The 22,805-nt window shown below is 47.0% G+C and overlaps 1 protein-coding gene across 1 annotated transcript; it reads right to left on the bottom strand.

Moving 5' to 3' along the window:
- Positions 1–755: 755 nt before the first annotated feature.
- LOC136454961 (uncharacterized) lies at positions 756–16,319 on the bottom strand. The gene is made up of 5 exons (XM_066455187.1): positions 16,041–16,319; positions 3,521–4,061; positions 2,724–3,432; positions 2,388–2,637; positions 756–1,946 (listed from the first exon to the last, which is right to left on the bottom strand). The coding sequence occupies exons 1-5, from the start codon at positions 16,317–16,319 to the stop codon at positions 756–758; spliced, it is 2,970 nt and encodes a 989-aa protein (XP_066311284.1).
- Between the last annotated feature and the right edge of the window lie 6,486 nt (positions 16,320–22,805).

Here is a 22,805-nt window from a genome sequence, read left to right as displayed (position 1 = left end):
TTACTTTCTCAGCTACGGTTACTGAGAACTAATCGTGGAGACCATCTCGTACTCGTCCGAGCCCGAGTGTCTGCTCTTCAAACAGCACGAGAACGCGCACCCAAGCCGCTGAAGATTGAACTAGAAGGAGCTAGATCATGTGGTTAGTGCAAAGCGCGGCTGAAGATTGAATGTGAGGTTACAGTTTTAGACACACCATTTGACCGAACTCAAAGTTTCTTTCAGATTGATTGTTATCTTCTTGGCTTTTCATTCTTTGTTGGGCACACATAAAGCTTTTGTTGGATGAGATTTGACAGAAGTTCTCGCTCCTTGAGCCATTCCAGATCAGGTGCTAGTGCTATTCACTATTGCAAGTTGGTGATGCCTATATGACGAGGTGAATGCCTATACAAAACTTCAAATGGTGATCGTCCCAGCAGAAAAGTATGAGTTGTAGTATTGTAACAATACTCAGCCAGTGGAAGCCGTTTGTTACATTGTCTACCTAGGACAAGGATGCACCGTACTCCATATGAATATTTCAAGACACTGATTCAATCTTCAGTTTGTTCTTTCGTTTGCAGACGATACGACGAACTCATGCATAGCTGAGTACTATCTATCAACTTGAACAACTCCTGCCACGATCTAGTATGCTGTACCATCATACCGGTATGGGTAATCGCAGACTAAATACACGAATAACTGATTCCAAAAAAAGAAGAAAGAAATGCCACGACAGTTGCACAATTTGCCTTCTTAGCTCACGGTTACTAAGAGCTAATCGTGGCCGTGGAGACCATCTCGTACTCACCCGACCCCGACCGTCTGCTCTTCAAACAGCACAAGAACGCGCCCCCAAGCCGCTGCTGCAGGAGCAGAAGCGCGGCGAGCAACGTAGCCCCGCACGGTATGGCGATGTCCCACGCGACGCCGAAGAGGTCGTCGCGGGGGCTCGCGTACACGTACGTCGTCGGCTTCCAGTTCCAGCTGGGCACGTAGTTGTGCTTCCTGAACACGTCGTACACGTGCGGCGCCGCGCGGATCACGGTGCCGCCGGCGTAGAACCACGGAGAGAGGGCCCTCACCCTGGAGCCCGAGAGCGCGTTGGAGACGATCTGGGGCAGCAGGAACCCGTCCAGGATCAGCCCCGCGTAGGCCGCGAGGTCGTCCGCCAACGCCGGTCCCGACGGGGCAGAAACAGAGAACGCACTTGCTCGTGAACCATCGCTCATGTGGACGATCCAGACCACGACTGCACCGAGGACGTACAGCGGCAGGCATATCCAGAGCGTGCTCCTCTCGGCGTCGGACGACAACGAGTCCTCCTGCTTGCTCCTGGCTTGATCCGTCGACCTCCGCGACGACAGGGCAAGCTGGAGGAGGCGCAGCTGCAGAACCAGCGCCAGCATGGTGGTGGCCCTCAGCATGAACTCGTTCAGATCCAGCGACCCGGCGCTCGTCAGCTGGAGGATGTACCGCCTCCGGGTGTCCGTGTACATGTCCTCGAGGTTGACCACGAGGGGGATCACGTAGCCAAGGGCCAGGACGACGAGCATGGTGACCGACGTGGCCGGGAGCGCCTCGGGGTGCTTGTTCACATGGCGCAGCTGCAGGGCGGTGAAGACGCAGGACAGCGTCATGGAGACCACCAGCATGATGCTCTCCATGTCCATCCTGGAGCTGGACTCCTCTATTTGCCGCACGGACATCCCGTACGAGACGAAGTCCATTGCTTCGAAGAACAGAGGATCACTCTGCTTTCTCAGGCTCTTGATCGTCCCAACGCCACGCTCTCCCTCCACGGAGTTCATCGGCGGGAACTGGAAGGTCACTAGGACGTCGCAGTCGGACGAACCGTTGGTCACTTGGCGGCAGTATAGATGGCCAAATGTGCCGGACCCGATGGGCCGGCACAGGCACAGCCCAAAAATGCATGGCCCGAGCACGGCACAGCACGAAGGCTATAGTGCCAGTGCCAGTGCCGGCACAGTCACGGGCATAGTGCCGTGCCTAGGCCGGGCTACAGTGTCAGTGTCAGTGTCAGTGTCGGCACGGGCACGGCACGGCACGATAGTGGGCCGATTGCTACCGGCCGTTAAATGTCCTATGCTTTTTTAACCGTTGGATGCCTCTGGTGAAAAAACCCTACATATAAAATCCCACCCGTTGTCTCGAGTGGCCGTCCCCGCCGCCTCGTTTTCCTCTGCCCGATACGTCTCTCTCGTTCTCCCGGACTCCCGTCTCTTTCTCGGACTCTCTCGCTCTCACTCCCGAGACTGCCTCCACCCGATGTCCTCTCCCTCTCCTAGTTGCAGCAGCCTGCTCCAGGTCGAAGTCTCGAAGACAGCACCGGCGACACCGCGGGGCACAGGGACGGCAGCTCGCCCTAGGGAGACCGGAACCCAGTCGTTCCTCTCTCCTGGCCCTAGCAGCCAGCTCCGGGACGCCGGCAGTGCCAGCGACAAGAGGCGCGACTGTAGCAACGACGACGAGGTCGCTCCTGCCAGCAGCGCCGGCGACGCGGGGACAACGGCAGCGACGAAGACGCCCGGGCCGGCACGGGCACGCTGGGCGGCCGTGCTCGTAGTGCCGGCACGGCATGGATGCGAGGCCGTAGCGCCGTGCCTGGGCCAGGACGCCGGCACGGTGGCACTGCGCGGCACGGCATGGATAAGACATCGTGCCTAGTAGTACCGTGCCACGGCGTGCCCGTGCAGGTGCCGTGTCGTGTCTAGTACAGACGGCAGGCCACCAGGCACAGGGAGCCTGTCCTAGTGTCATAGACACCCTCTGCCGAGACGCGTTGCAACTGAGGGGACATCTTCAGCGGCGAGACATTCGCAGATAAATTCCCAGAGGCAACCTGGTATTCCAAATTGTAGCTGACATTCAGCAGCCTCTGCTTGTTCGCCTCTGCTGCTCCATGCAGAGAGAAGGCCGTGTCAACCATCATCTCGTCCCCTTCAACCATGGCGGAGCCAATGGTGACCGGCCAGGCATACCCGTGCAATCCCTGTTTCTCCAGGAAGAACCGGAACGTGAAGTCCCGATACGAGTAGTTACCCGGGAGCCTGCCCTTGCGCTCCTTGCTCAACGCCGGGATGGAGTCGTAGTGCTTCTTGGCCTCCTCCACCCGGGTGTAGTTGTAGCTGATGCCGGAGAGGTTGCCCCTGTAGCTCCCGGTTCTTGACACCAAGATCATGCCTGATGCTGTGTTTCCGCTCGTGTTCCAGATCATCCCAGCCGCGATGCTCCGGTCCCGGATCGACCACACGGCCGGGAACCAAAATCTGACCCCGATCCCGCACTCGCGGACTTGTAGGTCCGTTCGGGACTGGCCCGAACTTGCCACCCGGCACGCCCGCAAGCAGAGCTGGCTCCGCGACGGGTCCCAGAACCCGTCGGCGACGAGCGCCTCGTCTCCGATCACGAAGGTGCGCCTCCCCACTGCCGTGTAGTTGCTGGATGATGAGGCGTCCGATTGATTAGCGTACGGCGCCGTCGGCGGCACAGCGCATCTGGTTGACGTACATACTCCCGTGGCGAAGCCGCAGCGGGAAGCTGCTGCTGCTAGTACCGTCGTGCTCATTGGGCATGTACTCCAGGCTGTAGGAGCTTCGGAGCAGCGCCCTGAGCTGGGGGCACGAGTAGTACCCCGCGGCCGCGCGGAGCACCTGTCGCACTGCAACGGGCGGCGGCGGGCAGGAGGCGGCCTCTCCGTACGCGTAGTCGTCCTCAGCATAGGCGAGGAGGGCGATGGGACCGAAGCCAGCGCCCTCGACGCTGCCGGTGACGAAGGGCCGGGAGAGGTTGGACGGCTGCGGCAGGTGGAGGCGGAGCACGACGTTAGAGAGGACGACGACACCGAAGCCATCTTCACTAGCGTAAGAGCCGGAGCCGACCATGCAGAGCTCCGCGGTGGAACTGGAAGTCGCGGTGGAGTTGTAGTAGTAGCCGTCAAGGTCGAAAGACACGGAGTGGGGGCGGCCACTGTCGCGCTCGCGCCAGCCGAAGCGGGCGCGGGTCCTCTCGAGGGTGAGCGTGGCAGAGAGATGGGTAACGGCGGAGTCGGAGAACTGGAGAAACGGGTTACTCTCGGTTCTCAACCGTTTTTATTCCCGATTTTAAAACTGACATAATTAAATCGAGACTAAAGGTCCTTTTTTTTAGTCCCGATCTAGCCACGTGGGACGGCTCTTTAGTCCCGGTTGGTACTAATCGGGATTAAAGGTTTTTTTTTCTTTTTTTGTTTCTATTTTCAATTGATGTTTCGTTTTAGTTTTCGAATACGCATTCTACGCTGCTAATAATATACGTATTCTACACACGTTTATAATATTCGAACATTTTGTACAAACTAAAGTATGAAACTAATGTATATATTACATGTATATACATATATTGTACGTTATTTTATGTACATATAATATGTATGTATGTGTGTGTGTGTATATATATATATATATATATATATATATATATATATATATATATATATATATATATATATATATATATATATATTACAAATAAAGGTTGCATGGTATATTCTATCATGTCCTTGGGATAATAAAATCACTCCATCTAGTTTGGCTTCCATATTTCGTTGACGTCATTGTAGAACTTGCCGGCGGGGTTGAGGACTTGATCATTAAAAAATCCTACTATGGTCTCTTGAATTGCTTTCAGTTGATCACGTCGTATGACTTTTTTCTTCAACCATAGAGTCTTCAATAAAAGTTAAAGGAAAAGTATTAATATATATATATATATATATATATATATATATATATATATATATATATATATATATATATATATATGTGTGTGTGTGTGTGTGTGTTGATCACTTGATTACTTATATATATGAGCAACAAAAGAAATTGTGAATATATGAATATATTTATATAACATACTTTGAGGATTTCTTCAAGAGTTCTTTTTGTGTACGCCCCGATAAACTCGCAAACATAGTATACGTAGTAGTTGTTCCCCTGTTCTTGCCTCAGAACCCACTTTTACGAGAAAAAAGATCCGGTGAATTGAAAGCATGCATGGTGTTAATTGAATTATATATATATGTAGATAGTACTTACTTTGTATGCGATTACATCCAGTGGCGCTTTACAATGTTTCATGTGGTGATTCTCAATGAAACTTTTCCAAACACTGCGTCCAATAAAATAAAACATGAATTTGGTCTTTAATAATTGTTGCAGTTAAGAGATCGGGGTATATATAGTTGCTAGAGAGACCATATTACCCTTGGATAATATCTATCATATCTTGGTACTCTGTTTGCTCTTTTCTTAACGAGTCTAAGATTCTCAACCGACTATTGGCCATATCGATGACCATCAATATCCAGTGATTGATGCATATATTTTTATACACAAATATGATCGACATTAACTAGAGTCAACATATATGTATATATATTGGAGATAGCTTAGCTACTAAGCAAATAATTGAACAAATATCCATATGATCGACATTAATTATTTAACACTCACTTGAAGTTGTAGGGGAATAGTATGTCCTTGTTTTGTTGGTTCACTAAGAACCTCATGAGATTTTTCTCGAGTTTAGCTTTCCATTGAGGCGGGGGATTAGGGTGTTTGAATACGACTATTTGGATCAACGAAACCAACATCATTATCCTTTCTCTTTTTGAGCTCTGTCATCTCATATCTGCATATATAAAAATATAGTGTGAGGATATATAATGTATATATATAAATGTAGCTTTATATATACATACTTTAATAGTAGAAAATAATCACACTTATAGACAATAGCAGTTAATGAGACTTTTGTCGAGAGAGTCCAGGTGGCCTAGTTGGTGTAATTCTTCAAACTCGACATATATAACGTCATCGCCACGGAAGTAATGTTGGTTTCTAACTCTGACAGTAACAAAGGCCTCTCCCCGTTCACACGCCGCCATGTACCACTTGTTTAGTAGGTACATTTACGTACCCAGTTCACCTAAGGCCTCAGGGTTGTATAGACTCTTTCCACGTTCAAATTTCTTCCAATGATCCACTTTCGGAGCAGATGGTCCTTCAGCGAGCACTTGGGCAAGGTCCAAACCAGTTTCCTTGTAAAACGGAGCCCGCTCCTCAAAATCGACGTCTAAGTCTAAGTTCGAACCATATTGATTACGAACGATAAGAGGAGGGACTGATTGTTGTGATTGTTGTCCGAGTTGTGCAACACCTTTCCCTGGTCTAGTCTTTTTCTGCACCGCCTCAAATGACTTGGTGAGAGAGCGGTCGTAGTCCGATTTTGGCCGGGTCTTTTGAGATTCCCGCTTTTTCTGGTCCACCTTCTTTCTTAGAAGATCTAGAGGTAGGTAGAAGTATGATTTCTCCGGGTTCTCCCTCTTTTCTCATTGCTTTTTTACTTTTTCGAAGAAACTGTCCACATCTTTTTACTGTAGCTTTTAATTCCTTTTCACTTTTCTCGAAAGACAGTTTTTGGGGAATAACTAGATTAGATGAGGCTTTCTTCTTTGCCGGCTGGTGGGACAACAACTTTGTTTGCGGGGCAGACCTCTTAGGAGCCGGCTTTCTCTTAGTCATCAAGGGAGGCGAGGCAGCCGTTGGAGGCGTTGGAGACCTCCTTGGAGGTGGTGGAGGTGGCGGCGTTGCCACCTAATTGTCCGGAGCACTATGATGATCTGGAGATTGAATAATTGGACTTAGGTTGGCGGAGGCCCTACTGTGTGATTACAAAAAAGAATAATTAGGTATAAGAAATTGTTATTATTAATCATGCATGTCAATAGAAAGTTTGTGAAAATTTTGTTTCGTTCACTTTTGTCCGCACCTATTGTCTGGCAGTTGAGGAAGCGGCGGTGGACTAGAGACCCCTGTGAATAATGATGTAGCGCTTGCGCCATAGTATGAATGTTTTCTCTGCTTCTCATAGAGTCTTCTCCCCATCACCTCCTGAAATGTCAAGAGGCAGGTCACTAAAACCTTTGTTAACTCTATCTACTGAGACACTAACATATCCAGGTGGTATTATTGCCCTATGGATTCTTGGTGTCTTGGTTGGATCTTGAGGAGAAAAAACACCGAGAGCCACCATGATTGTGGCATTCTCTTTTGGAATATGTAGCTCACATGATGTAAATGGTGAAGTGATGTCATCCACGAGGAAACGTAGCATTGCGTCATCTTGATTTGGCAACTCCATGGAAGCGCAGCTGCTTTTCAATAGATCAGGGGGGCTAATATTAGTGTTCATTCCTGGATCTGATGCCTGCCTCTAGGCACTCATTGCTATTTGCACTTGCTTTAAGATTTCATCCTGCATTCTAGCTTGCATGTCTTTTTCGCGCTCATGTGCTTGAAGCAACGTCTTCCGTGACTCACGAACCAATTCCTCCAACCTGTTGATCCGTGTTGCATCCTCATCCTTCCTTCTCTGCCGGCTTCTGTAGGTATCTCTGTCATCAGGGAAACCATGCTCCCAAGAAATATTCCGTCCTAAACCTCTCGTTCGGCCACTATGTTCAGCGGTCTCGAGGGCATACGTCAGTTCATCCTTCTCTCTATTGGGCCTAAACGCACCAATAGTTTTAGCTTATAGAGCATAAGATAATCTTTGTGTTGCTCTTTCGAGTTTTGAGTCATGAACCTAGCTTCCCGGTCTCTAGGTCTAGTCTTCCCCCATGAGCGAAAAACCAATTCTTCGCGTGTTTGGGCCAATTGAGTGATTCTGGTGTGATACCCTTGGCAAGAATGTCCACTTCTATTTTTCCCACTTGGGAATGGCAGTCGTGTAGCCACCAGATTCCATGCCATGGTGGTATACCTTCTGTCGGGCATTCTCTTGGTTCCTTCTCACCTGTTCCTCACCCTCTTCCGATGTCTTGTACTGTACAAAATCATTCCAGTAGGGCCTCAACTTCGCGAGCGGGCCACTAGTATTGAAATTGGGCGTTACATTCTTCTTGACGTATTTCGTGTATAGAGATTTCTTCCAAGTCTGAAATTGTGTGGCCATCTTCTTCATAGCCCAATTTCGAACTAGTTCCTTCAATTCATCATCGTTGATAGCATCATAATCATCCGCTTGCAACGAAAAATGTTGAAGAATATCATCCCAAATTAAATTCTTATCAAGATCAGAGACAAAACTAACATGAGGCTCGTTGATCTTTTGGTTCATTCACGGGCACTGATCGGAAGTTGTCCCTTACAAGGCACCCACAGTGTTGCATGAATTTCCTTGCGTGTGGACCAAGTGGTTCGCCTGTCTCGATATTGAATTCTGATATTATGTAGCGCCCCTCCAATGGCTTTTTCGGGCCTCAAATTTTTTTGCTTTTCGTCGTTGTTGTCGTCGATCCAGAGGGCTACGTATAATAGATGATAGATATTCAAATATATGTATATATATAATATTCATATATATATATAAATATATATACCTCGCCTATATTTTCTTGCACAATATTTTCTTGGTTATCTTCAATAGCCAGGTATTGACTTCCGTCATCTACATCTTGCTGGACACCATCGGCAAATTGAGTGCCGGTGTTGATAATATTCATCATTTCTTCATCCATGTTGTCTCTCGGGGCAGCCATCTAGCTTTTACACCACCAGATATATCTATAAAAAAATAAAAACTATATCTATAAAATGAACTCCTGCAAGACGTGCCACCTCAAGGATAGTAACATTTGTAAAAATCATTTCTGTATCTATACTAGTGATAGAATCTAGCATAAGCCTTATTTAAGTGCCTAGCTTGTTTGAAGGGGAAATCTTAACTGACAAAGTTTAAAGGTTTTCAGAGCGTTTAACACTACTCTGCTTGCCGAGAAAGTTGCTAGTGTTGTGTCGTTGGCATTTTTCATGGCCGTGGCCATGGTCATTGTGTTCTCGTCTTTTACTGTGACAGGTAAGTAATTCACATGATATTTTCACAAATTAACAGAAGAATAGGAGTGTACACACATAACAATCGATTATCGTTTATATTTATATATATACTATGTTTAGGTACGGTGATTGACAGAATACTACGATGATATCAGACGTGTGAATAAATAACCATCCGTACTAGTTGATCTTGCTTACGTGATCATCTCAGTGAGCATTTTTCCACCGGACGGCACCGTACTTGGCCACGGAAGAGCTCCGATTCTACGAGGAAAGGAACACGGTCTTCCACAACCGTTGTCGCTCTCCCTCATAGAATCAAAGCTCCTCCTTGACGTCCGTTACCGCTCGGCAGAGAACATGCTCGCTGAGCTGAACACGGTCCACAAGTTCAACAAGTACGGATTTTCTACAATTTTCTAACTAGTCGTCATAAGCTACCATGCAAAAAGGAGAAACGACGAGATACCGGGCACACCCGTGCTCCACTGAGCTCGATGGCTCAGCGCAAAATCGCATTACAAGATTGCCGGCATGAGGGCTCGGCACACGCATCCATCCGATTACAAAAGGTTGGAGCAATTAATCCATCATAAATGGATTATATATGGTGACGGCGTTGGCTCACACCCAAGGTGTCAAACGCGAGGTCCAGCTCCTGCAGCCAAAAAAAACATGTTAGAGACTTAGACTTTACTAAAAAACATGTTACAGAAGTATGCACTAAATTGATGAGCCAAATTGATACTAATGGAAATCAGCAGACTATTGTTTATAACAGCAAAATGTATAAAACAAATGCAAAAGCAAGCATCTCACTATATCTTCAAAAATGCTTCCATTGTTAATGCTGCTCTCATCAGCATAGAGATTTTGTCGTAAAAAGTTTTTACCACTCAGCTTCTAATCCAAACTTCAAAGATCATGCACAGATTCTAGATTTATACAGAAGCATCTTTTTTTATGACTTGTAGAAATTGCAAAAGCACTGATCATCTCGCCACACAACTGTCATGCTACCTCCTAGCAATAGCAACACTGACAATAGCAACACAATTGATCATGCATAATTTTATGACTTTGACAGAACAAGCCCCTTGGCCCTTGCCCCTTCTACACTTGGGCATGCTACCTCCTAGCAATAGCAACACACACAACTGTCATGCACAACACTGATCATCTCACCGCTGATCACTAATACCGATTCTATTGACCTACACACGTCATATGAGAAAAGACAGTCAGACAATAGACTGGGGCCATAGCTACGGCACATCACGCCACAGCTACAGCACATCACGCCAACCTAGCCCGACGATCTCCATCGTCGTCGGAACACCAACTATGGCATCATCAAGGGAAGTGAAGAGGAAGAGGGAGACCGGGGCCAAACCTAGAGACGTGCTGTAGCTGGCGGATCTTGGAGAAGACTGCTTGGGGGCGAGGTGGGCCGAGGACAAGGATGACGCAAGGCGTGCGCTGGCCGGCCGGTGATAGTGTGCGTGCATGAGGCGAGGCTAGGGTGGCCTGGGGGCGGCGGCGCTGCTGGATCGATCTGGTGGAGAAGATGAGGCTTGCGGAGACAGAGAGGTTTTTATAAAGAGAGACCTTTAGTCCCGGTTGCCGCTACGAACCGGGACTAAAGACCCTTTAGTCCTGGGTGATTATTAGAACCGGGACTAAAGGTCTGATCTTTAGTCCCAGGTGTAGCCACGGCCCAGGAGTAAAGGTTATTTTGGCGGGCTACGAAAACACAGCCCACCTTTAGTCTCGAGTGATGATTAGAACCGGGACTAAAGGTCTGATCTTTAGTCCCGGGTGTAGCCACGATCGGGAGTAAAGGTTATTTTGGCGGGCTGCGAAAACGCAGCCCACCTTTAGTCCCGGGTGTAGCCACGGCCCGGGAGTAAAGGGCATTTTTGGCCCGGGAGTAAAGGTGGTCTGCAGTTGGCTTTCTCCGGTTTCTATAAGTTTTTTCCTTTTTTATATATTTCTTTTATATAAAAATGCATAGAGTTATTAATTGCCTAATAAATAAAATATTACCAAAAAATTATTAAAAAAATCCTGGACTTGGTTTTGCATTATTATACACAATAAAAAATTGTAACATAAACTCTTTTGTTTTACTGTATGAATATTTGACATAGTGTAAATAATAATTACAATTTGCACCATGCAAAAATATACTACTTAATTAAAATCATTAAAACTATTGCTTTTCGATAGGAAATTAGTTTTCACATCTTATTAATGTTGATCATTTGGTTTTTCATCACACATTCTCCACGGGAAATCCACCGTCTAGCAGAAAATTCATTTAAACCGTAGAAAATATGAAAACACGACAAAAAAAATCTGAAGTCACAATTATTACATAATAGGTCTAATACATCACTAAATATATCAAGTGGGCACAGTAGTGAACTTCTTTTTAATGTATATCCCTTGGTTATGATCGCGTCGTAACCATGTAGTGTCCTCATCATTTAGCTGGATGCTTGGGTCTTTGTTCACTGTGAAGGGTGGAATTCGGTCATCCTTTTTATAATCTTCTAATATGTCTGACTTGTCTTCAATTCCGACGATGTTTCTTTTCCCTGAAAGAACTATATGGCGCTTTAGCTCATAGATTGGGTCGTTGTTGTTTTTCCCTCTCTTCGGTTTTGTAGACATGTCCTTGACATAAAACACCTGATTCACATCCTTGGTAAGGACGAATGGTTCGTCTTTGTACCCAATATTGTTGAGGTCCACGATTGTCATTCCATACTGGTTGTCGACTGCTACCCCGCCTCCAGTCGCCTTTGCCCATTGGCACTTGAACAAAGGTACCTTAAAAGTAGGTGCATAGTTTAGTTCCCATTTCTCCTTTTTGCGGCCAAAATATGTTTGCTTTTTTCCATTAGGGTCGGTGGCATCTATGCGGACACCACTATTTTGGTTGGTGCTCCTTTTATCTTGGGCTACTGTGTAAAATATATTCCCATTTATCTCGCACCCTTTGTATGTGAGGATATGCCACGATGGCTACCTAGCCAACAAATACAGTTGATCATCAATACTCTCATCACCCTGACATTCTTTTCGCAACCAGTCGCTGAAAGTTCCCATGTGCTAACGTGTAATCCAAGCTTTAGACTTCCCTAGAAACTCGGATCAGAGCAACTCTTTATGTGTCTCGATATACGGATCCACCAAGGAGGAGTTTTGCAGAACTGTATAGTGTGCTTTATTAAAATAATTATCATGCGTACCAATATATGTTTTCTTCCCTAGTGTCCCCTTTCCACTTAGTCTCCCATCGTGTCACGATTTAGGAACACCAACTGGGTCAAGGTCGGGAATAAAGTCAACACAAAACTCAATGATCTCCTCTGTTCCATAGCCCTTGGTGATGCTTCCTTCTGGCCGAGCACGATTGTAAACATATTTCTTTAGGACTCCCATAAACCTCTCAAAGGGGAACATATTGTGCAGGAACATAGGACCGAGAATGCTAATCTCCTTGACCAGGTGAACTAGAAGGTGTGTCATGATAGTAAAGAAGGAAGGAGGGAACACCAACTCAAAGCTGACAAGACATTGAACCATATTATTCTGTAGTTTAGCTAGATCCATTGGATCGATTGCCTTCTGAGAATTGCATTGAGGAATGCACATAACTTCACGGTGGCTAGACGTACATTTGGAGGTAGAATTCCTCTTAATGCAACTAGAAGCAATTGCATCATGAGCACGTGGCAGTCATGGGACTTTAAGTTTAGGAATTTCTTCTCTGACATATTTATTATACCCTTTATATTCGACGAGAATCCAGATGGTACCTTGATGCTTGCTAGGCATTCAATCATGCTTTCCTTCTCTTCTTTGCTAAGAGTGTAGCTGGCAGGACTTAAGTAATGGTGTCCATCATCTGTCTTCTCTGGATGTAGGTTGTCTCGTTCTTTCAAACATCGTAGGTCTTGTCGTGCTTCAAGTGTGTCCTTAGGCTTCCCATACACACCCATGAAGCCTAGCAGGTTCATACAAAGATTCTTCATCGGGTGCATCACGTCGATCGCGCTATGGACCTTTAGGACTTGCCAATAGGGTAGCTCCCAAAATATGGACTTCTTCCACATGGGTGCATGATCGTCGGTGTCGTTCGGAATAGGTTCGCTGCCATGTGTCTTTCCAAATACTACTTTCACATCCTTGACCATATTAAGTACATCCTCACTAGTTCGGTTGCCTGGCTTGGACTGGTGGTCTGCCTTACCTTTAAAATGCTTGCCTTTCTTTCTTAGGGGGTGATTCGCAGGAAGAAATCGACAATGGCCAAGGTACATGACCTTTCGACATTTTTTCAAAAATATACCTTTAATGTCATCAAAACAGTACGTGCACATTATATCCCTTGTTTGATTGTCCTGAAAGATTACTTAGAGCAGGCCAATCATTGATTGTTACGAACAACAATGCTCGCAGGTCAAAGTGCTCATGTTTGTGCTCATCCCACACACGTACACCTGGTCTGTTCCACAAAAGTAGAAGTTCTTCAACTAGTGGCCTCAGGTACACATCGATGTCGTTGCCAGGTTGCCTTGGACCTTGGATGAGCACTGGCATCATAATAAACTTACACTTCATGCATAACCAGGGAGGTAGGTTGTAGATACATAGAGTAACAGGCCAAGTGCTATGACTACTGCTCTGCTCCCTGAAAGGATTCATACCATCCGTACTTAAAGCAAACCTTAAGTTTCTTGCGTCATTTGCAAACTCTGGAAATTCTCTATCGATTGCTCTCCACTGGGACACATCAGCAGGGTGTCTCAACATATTATTTACCTTACGGTCTTATTTGTGCCATCGCAATAACTTTGCATGGTCTTTGTTTCTGAACAGATGTTTCAAGCATGGTATTATAGGAGCATACCACATAATCTTGACAGGGATTTTCTTCGTGGGACGTTCGCTCTCAACATCACCAGGGTCATCTCGCCTGATCTTATACCGCGATGCATGATATACCGGGCATGCATCTAACTTCTCGTACTCCTTGTCACGGTAGATGATGCAGTCATTAGGACATGCATGTATCTTCTGAATTTCTAATCCTAAAGGGCAGACTAGTTGTTTTGCTTCATACGTAGTGACGGGCAATTTATTATCCTTTGGAAGCATCTTCTTTTGGATTTTCAGTAACTCCCCAAATCCCTTATCAGATACACCATTCTTTGCCTTCCATTGCAGCAATTCCAGTATGGTACCCAACTTTTTTTGTCCCGCATCACAAGTTGGGTATAGCAATTTCTTGTGATCCTCTAGCATGTGCTCGAACTTGATCTTCTCCTTTTCACTTTCGCATTATCTTTGTGCGTCATGAATGACCTGACCAAGATCATCAGCGGGCGCATCTTCTGCCACTACCTCTTCTTCAACTTTCCCCATTGCAGTATCATTAAAGGCACTATATTCAGCAATAATGTCATCATCGTCCCATTATTCTTCTTCACCTTCTTCTATTACAACTCTGATTTCTCCGTGCTTCGTCCAACAAATATAGTTTAGCATGAAACCCGACTTCAACAAGTGTGAATGAAGACTCCTTGAGCTAGCATATTCCTTCAAATTCTTACATATGACACATGGGTAGCACATGAAACCATCGCGTTTGTTTTCCTCGGCCACATGTAAGAAAGAATGCACGCCTTCAATGAACTCTTGGGAGTGGCGATCAGCATTGTACATCCAATGTCGGCTCATCTGCATTACATGACATACATACCATATTAAAACCTAGAACGTAATTAGTTAATTATACGACATGCACGCCACCACACAAGGTATTAATTTATGAAAGTCTCGCTACAATATAGACAATCCCAACTACCACTAAAAAAACTAAAGCTAAAATGCACTTCAGCAGTATAAGGATTTCACAACCAATCCCAACTAAAACAGACAGATCATGCGTTTGTTCAACATCTATGGGCTTCTTTCGCAGGATCACTGCCTCATCAGCCACCGTAGCCACCTGTGCAAGAGAGTTTTGCACGTGTTCAACATACTCTTCCTCTCAGTATCAGCCTGAACATCCAGTGTCATCCCACTGAAATTAAAATAAAAAATTAGAACTTTAATTACAATCATCATAAAAATAAGTATAAATTTACCATAATTATCAAATGTGACAAAATAACTCACATTGCGATCCGGACACTTGTAGAAGATACGGCCCTTGTTGGGACACTCCTTCCTCACCTAGTACTCCATCACAATCTTATCCTCACACTTGCCGCATGCAATGAGAGGAAGGTCCGGCCTCAGATGCTTTGTAACCTGATGAGAGGCCGAGGACCCAGAAGCAGTTGCCATCTACTCTCTATACTCATTTTTAATATAATATAAATTTCTCATTTTATAAACAAATAAAATAAAATAAAACTCTAAAATTCTCTATATCTCTAAAGCATGAAGTGTGCTATGCATGCTAGAAATGAAAGCTCAATACTAGTTTTGAATAACTACTTTAACCTTCCTTCATCCAAATACGCAAACTTTAAAGTGATTTTGAGCTTAAATGGCTTACATAAATAAATAAAAATCTATCATAAAAAAACCACATATATCTAGTCCATAAAATGAAATAAGATACAGATGAAACACGAGAGTATAAAGTTGGTAACCTTTAGAACCGATGGAGGAATGGAAGAAATCTTGTGACCGGTGATGAGGAAGAAGAGAGGCTGATGATAGCAAGAGAACACTGAGCTTGAAGTGGCTCGGGCTCGGGGAGGAACAAGGGCTATATAGGAGGGTACCTTTAGTCCCGGTTGGAGATAGACACCGGGACTAAAGGTCCATTCCTAGTCTCGGACGGAGCCTCCAGCCGGGAGTAGACTTTTACTCCCGGTTAGAGGCAGCAACCGGGAGTAAAAGTTAACCTTTAGTCCCGGTTGGTAACTCCAACCGGGACTAAAGGTCCCCTGCAGCAAAAGCCTGCCGCAGTAGCCGTTGGGCAGGGACCTTTAGTCCCGGTTAGAGCTACAAACCGGGACTAAAGGTATCTCTAGTTTCGGGCGCGAAAAATACTGGGACTAAAGCCAAATTTCGAGGTGGGATCAAAGGTCGTTTCTCTACTAGTGGAGGTGGCCCTGGCCGAGTTGCCGCGGGGTAGATGGATAGGGCGTGGGTGTAGGGACGGTCGCGGGCGAAGCGGAGATCGCGGCCGCCGGAGAAGTGGCCAGCGGTGATCGAAGAAGGGAGAGCGAGGCGTGCGCTGTGGGAGTGCTGCTTGGCGATGGGGAGGTCGCGCGGGGGAGTGGAGCCGCAGAGCGTGGAGAACGACGTGGGTTTGGCGGAGGGAAGCAGCAGCAGGAGGCCGAGGAGGAGGAGAAGGAAGTGGTGAGCGGAGGCGTCGTGTCTCTGAGTCTGAGGCCACGCCATTCCGGCAGGTGGAGGCAGCAAGACGATGTGCTAATGCTTAGCGTGCTGGTTTACCGAGCAGCATTGGTGCAGTTGTTTTAGTAGGGGTGGAGACGTTTTCAGAACGTTGGGGCACGTAGCAAGTCAATGGGACGAAGAGGGTATACATCTTGATCTTGTTCCCGAAACGAGATGAACATGATCCTAATTAAATTGGTTGATATCATGAACAAATTAACTAGTACAAGTTTTCACTAAACATAAGACTTAGAAAGTTTTAAAATAATAAAGATAAAATAGATAATGCGGTCTCTCCTTTTTTTCTTTCATCAATTGAATTTTGGGACTCATGTTCCATCGGAGTTCCCGTGGGGTGGATCACACTCCATCGGTGTGGTGTTCGGAGCGATGTTCCATGTTCTCGTTCCACGAATCAGGACGATGTTCCCGGAACGTGTCCCGTTCCCAAGCTGCTAAGGAGGGAGGGAGGCAATACCAAGGTCCGCGTGCAACATTGGTGGATACAAATTGTATCATCGAATCTCCTGATTCCTACATCGTCCGCATTGCGCATTCACGAACATATGCATAACGGCAGCTAAGATTAGCATACTAATACGATTGTATGGTCCAGAATTCAAAGGGTGAGTGAGAGACCAAGACCTCAGTTACATACAAAATCAGTAAAACGTCAATTCTTAGTGGCCAGTTCGATTGGGCGGTATACTTTCCCTGAGTTTAATCGATATTGCTCCACTGTAGGACGAAGATGCGCGACTTCAAGTCGTCTTTTTTTTTCTTTTCTTTTTTGGTGACTTGCGACTTCAAGTCATCGGGAAAGATGCATTGCTCAGCACGGGCTGGAACTCAAGTGCTGACAGCCGAGAATTTTTTTTTAATTTTAACCCTTTTTTGAATATAATTTTAAATCTAACACTGTTAGTTTTTTTTAAACTAACACTTTTGGCCGTGCCTATTTCCATGGCGCGGCCAAATGTCTGTGCCGCGCCATGCATGGCGGCGCGGCAGAGGCGTTACGTGGCGACGACCATCACCGCTGACCGCTGACGTGGCAAGGCTCTGCCGCGCCACCAATCTTGGCGCGGCAGTGCCGCGCCCTGATCCGTGGCGCGGCAGAGCCCGGTATAACCACCGCTGCTGCCTTTTGCCCGAGCAGTCGGCGTTCCACGAGAAACGCACCACGGCAGTGCCGCCGCGCCCGCCTTCGCCCACGCCTGCCCGCGGCCGAGGATGCCGTCACCGCGCCCGCACGTAGGCGCGCCTCCCCCTCCGGCCGCCTCCATCCCTCCTCGTCCTCATTTAAGGTTCTGACGCATATTTTATTTTCGTTTAAGTAATGGAAATGATATTATGAATGGAGTTAAGGTTAGCAGAAAATTTTTCTTTGGAAACTATGGCGAAGATATAAGTTTGAGTTTGTCAATGTTAAGGTTAATTATTTAGTTAGAAGTATGTTTGCCATATATTTTTTTGTTGCTATAATTGTTGTTTATAATATTTTAGTTCTATTACAAATGAATACATTTTTCATTAATTTACGTTGTTTTGATTGATGTTTAATTTGAACCATTTTATTAGATAGAAGACATGTTTCGGGAGCAGTTATGATGAAAACGGAGTCGTCCTAGAGAAATGTACCCCGACGAGTCTAGCAAAGATGCCCCCGTCCCTCCTGAACTCCCTGTCCCTAATTGTGACTGTAGTCATCTGGCCGACGTGTTTCAATCGAGACATCCGGACACAGCGGCTCGTTGCTTCTACACATGCAGTCGTTTTAATGTAAGTAATTATTTTCGTATATTTTTTTTATTTGTATTACTAGGTTACTAATATTTTGTTAAATTTTTGTTGTTTATGACTATGAGAGGTGCTTTTTCTTTCAGTGAATCGACGGTGCAGACAAGTTTGACCCTAGGTACCTTCTTTTTGACGATTGGTAGAGAGGGCGACATCCACGAGAGCACTTCAAGCGTTGGGTTCCACCTCCCCCTAACCCCCCTCCAATGACGGCTAAGGAGAAGCACTTAGCCGTAGTTAGACGACTCGAGAAACCTCCTCTGTGCCATTGCGGAGACCGAGCCATGATAAACTCTGACAATGCGTTGGAGTTTGTGTGTCCAAACAAGCATGAAGTAAGTGCAAAGTGTATTTGTTCAAAAGTTGAGCTATATGTGTCATGTACTAATGTCATGTTATTTATGTGTATTCAATGGTGAAGTGTCATTTCAAGAAGTGGTTGTATGGTCCTAAGAACAAATGGCCCGAAGAACCTCCAAAAGCAAAACAAAAGAAGCTAGATGAGCATAGAAAGCGAGCTGCTCGCACCGTTGAATCACCGATTATGGTGTCGGATGAGGGGATGAGGAGGAGGACGACACTAGTTGGGCTTGCCGGCGAAGGAGGCTGAGGACGACACTGCCAGACTGAGCGAGCTCATCGCTCTAGCAGAGGCGGGCTTACCGACGGAGGAGACTGAGTGAGCTCATCGCTCTAGCAAAGGCGGGCTTGCAGGTGGAGGAGGATGACGACGCGTTCTTCACTCAGGCCGCAAAGGCCGCAGATGAAGCAGAGGCCGCTTACTACAGGCGAAAGGCAGATCAGCGCAATGCAGGTGACCCTAGCCACAGCAACAGGGTTGTGGTTGAGGATTGGTACTCGAACGACGAGTTGCTGACTCAATATATTTCTGACTGAGAGTTTTTTATTGTGACATCTTTTAGTTCCATGCATTATTCGATTTGAACTACTGATGTATTGTACCCATGTATCATGTACTCGAATTACCCATGATCGATCTTAAGTGATCACAACTGTTCGTATCATGCATTCAAAATTTATAAAACGAACATAATCATTTGTCGCGCCGTAGCCCGGGTTCAGTTGCCACATAGGATGGTTCTACCGGGCCATAGGCCACGACGGTCTGTGCCACACCATAGTACATGGCACTTCAGTGACGCGCCATTGTACATGGCGCGTCAATGACACGGTCAGCCAACGACTAGCCAGCAACAATTTAGTTGTTGTCGGTGTTGTGCTAAACTATAAGTGCTGTACAAAACGAACATTAAGCTAATAAATGGACGACGAGTTGGAACATAATATTTTCATTTGTTTATGAGTACAAGTTTTCAACGATAATATTCGTTCGATATAAGTTCGACGTAATGAACTAAGTCCCACGAATGTAAGGATCCCTTGAACGCCTCTTGGAAACCTCGTCGTCCAGTAGAAGAAGGGGGTCATCGTACTCCACATCAAGAAGGGGGTACAACTGGTGCGGCGTGGGAGGGGCCATCCTGTTATCAAATGATAAACAAAGGGTTAGAGTATTCAAATTAATACTTTTAGATAAACATTATGTACTGTGGGGGTATTAACCCTATACCCTTACGGCTAAGCTTAGGCCGGCCCGGATCAATGGGTCCGGTCCACCCGAAAGACGACGTGCGGCCCAGCCAACCTGATCGAAGTCCCGCACAAGGAGTCAAGGCAGATTTGGCGATCAAGCAGGATCCTGGTCGGTTAGAATAGGAATCCTTATCCGGCCACATATGGCATTTGTAACTAACTAGGATTGGTTTCCAGATCTGTAACCCTGCCCCCCGGACTATATAAGGCGGGTAGGGGATCCCTCTAAAAAACATCTCTCTCTCATTAACATACAGCAATACAAATCAGACACAGGACGTAGGTATTACGCCTTCTTGGCGGCCGAACCTAGATAAAACCTCATGTCTGTCTTGCGTCACCGTCTTGTTTGTGGCTTGCGCATCTGTCTGCCGACAATCTACTTCCTTGGGCATACCCCTAGGTAGACTGCCGACCATATTTCGTCGACAGAGGCGCACCAGGTAGGGGGTGTGCGTACTGCTCTCCAAGCAAACAAGATGGTCATCATCTCCGGCTCCATAGCTACGCCGAACGGCCTCACGTTCACCGTCGGCCAGATCACCTGGACCACTGGCTCCGACGACTTCATCGCCATGACCACGGAGGAGGCGTGGATTCAGTCCACGCCGACCACTACTTCACCTACATCAGCTACGGCTCCGACCACGACAGATACGGCTCTGACCACTATGGATATGGCTCCAACCATGATGGATCTGGCTTCGACCATGGTACATCTGGCTCTGACCACGCCTATGTCACCTTCAGCCACACCGACAACCTGCCATCTGCTTCCCCGCTACAAAGGGAAGCAAATCGACAACACCGACCTGCTCGATTCCATCGATCGGGTCGGCACCAAACTCGCTGAAACCCTAGCTCTGGTAAGTACGATTCAAAGTCAACCTAATGAGTAGGTAACCGCTCCCCACAATAGATCTACCTGACCAGCTCGAACCAGTCGTCCTACGCGACTTGGAACAGATCTCGTGGTTATATCTACTCCTGAGGGGCGCTCCGTTCATCGCCAGCGGACCTTCGCAACGGGCCACCGACTCTCCGAGTACGAAGCCTTGATGGAGAACCACCAGGTCCAGCCCTACGACCTGCGAAACGCTGCCTCTAGCTACATTTACAACTCACAACGCCTCTCGGATCTGCGTTTTATGCACCGACCTCGGCCGAAGCCACGCAACTTCGTCAACATGATTCGAATTGAAGATTATCGTGAAGGATCCATCCACATGGTCCAAGAGGGTGACTCCAGCTCCTCGTCTGGCACCGCATCTGATGCCTCCGTCCACACCAAGCTCCAGCATCACGGAGATGAAGGCGTCGAATACGATCTAGATATCCCGGATCACGCCCCGGGGTTCCTGCAATTCCCGTCTTTCCCGCCAATGCGAGGGGGTTTGATCAACATTGTCAGCAATGACGAACCATCGGTAGTTGATGAAACAGAACAAGAAAGGACTGCACGCGAGGCACACAACATTGATCGGTTTAATCGCCGACAAATCAAAGCCAAAGCAGACTAGGAGGCACGGCGCATAAGGGTCCAGCCACGTGACCTCAACGATGCTTTCGACAGGGTGGGAGACAAACAAGTCTTCAGGACTCCAAGTGCTAACATAGCCGTCGCCATGGCGACAATGCAACGGCTACCGAACACCCCGGAAACCCAAGCAGTTCGTGATGAAATACAAGCCTATCTAACAGCTGCTATAGCCCAGACCGCGGAGATTGCAAACCAAGCTCGGGCTCCGTCCATATCAGTCAAGTCAAGCCACAGCCACTAGCACCCAAGTCGTTCACAGCCACTCAACCAACGTGGCTCGCGCAACAACGATGGCCATGACGGTGGTCGGGATGACAACCGCCATCGGGAGGACAACCGTCGCGATGTCCAGGACGATAATCACCGAGACAACCGCGACAACCGCCACGATAACCGCGGTCGTAGGGCTAATGCAGATGGCAATCGAGATCACCGTGATGGCAATAACGATCTTTGCCATTACCTCGGTGAACGCGACCTGCGCGCTCGCATCAACCAGAGAGCCGACGATCGAGCATCCCATGAAAGCTATCGCCGTATGGAGTATGACACTGCCCACGGTCCGCTGGGTTTGAAGCAGTTTACTCCGCACCTTTGCCAGGTCATATGGCCCAAGAATTTCAAGCTCGAGAAACTTCAGAAGTACAACGGCAAAGAAAACCCCGAATTATGGGTCATGCTCTACGAAACCGCATGCAGATAAGCCATGGCTGACGAGCATGTCATGTCTAACTACTTCCCAGTCGTTGTTGGCCATGCAGGTCACCAATGGCTGGTCAGCTTGCTGGCAAACTACTTTGATTCTTGGCAGGAGCTTAAGCAAGCCTTCATCGACAATTTCATCGCTACTTGTGAACAACTGGGCAACAAGTACGATCTGCAACGGATCCGAGACTGGAAAGACGAGCCACTGCGCGAGTACGTCCGGCATTTCTCAGAGATGCGCATCAAGGTCCCATCAATCTCCGACAATTAGGCAATCGAGGCTTTCATCACTAGCCTCCGCTTCCACGACGCCCTAAGAGACAAGCTCCTCCGGAAGAGACCTGAATCGGTCACAGCGCTCCTAGCCACCGCTAAGAAATATGCGGACGCCGACGACGCTAAGAAGATAATTATTGAAGAAGCAGCAAGGGTTCCATGCTCCGACCACCCTCCACACCGTGACGACTACCGCGACAACCGTGGTCAGAATGACAATTTTGACCACCGCAACTAGCGCAACGACTCCTGCAACCACCGCGACCAACGTAATCAGCGGCATAACCGCCGCGACGATTACAGGAGCAAGCGTGCTTAGGAAGACGACGGCGAGGTCAATACCGTTAAAAAGGGTGGCGGACGTCATAATTACGAAGACAACTACGCCAAAGCATTGAAAGGGCCCTGCCAGCTCCATCCTAAGTCAAACCATACCATGGAAAATTGCCGCGTTCTCAAGTCTATCTATACGCGTCAATGGGCTCCGGACACATCCGACAAGCCTAACGATGTAGAGGAACAGCGCAACGAGGATAACAATGACGATGATGCAG

The sequence above is a fragment of the Miscanthus floridulus genome, chromosome 5 (assembly GCF_019320115.1).
Source record: "Miscanthus floridulus cultivar M001 chromosome 5, ASM1932011v1, whole genome shotgun sequence".
In the NCBI taxonomy this organism is placed as follows: Eukaryota; Viridiplantae; Streptophyta; class Magnoliopsida; order Poales; family Poaceae; genus Miscanthus; species Miscanthus floridulus.
Note: the sequence above shows the minus strand (reverse complement) of the source record. Positions and strands in the feature narration are given on the sequence as shown.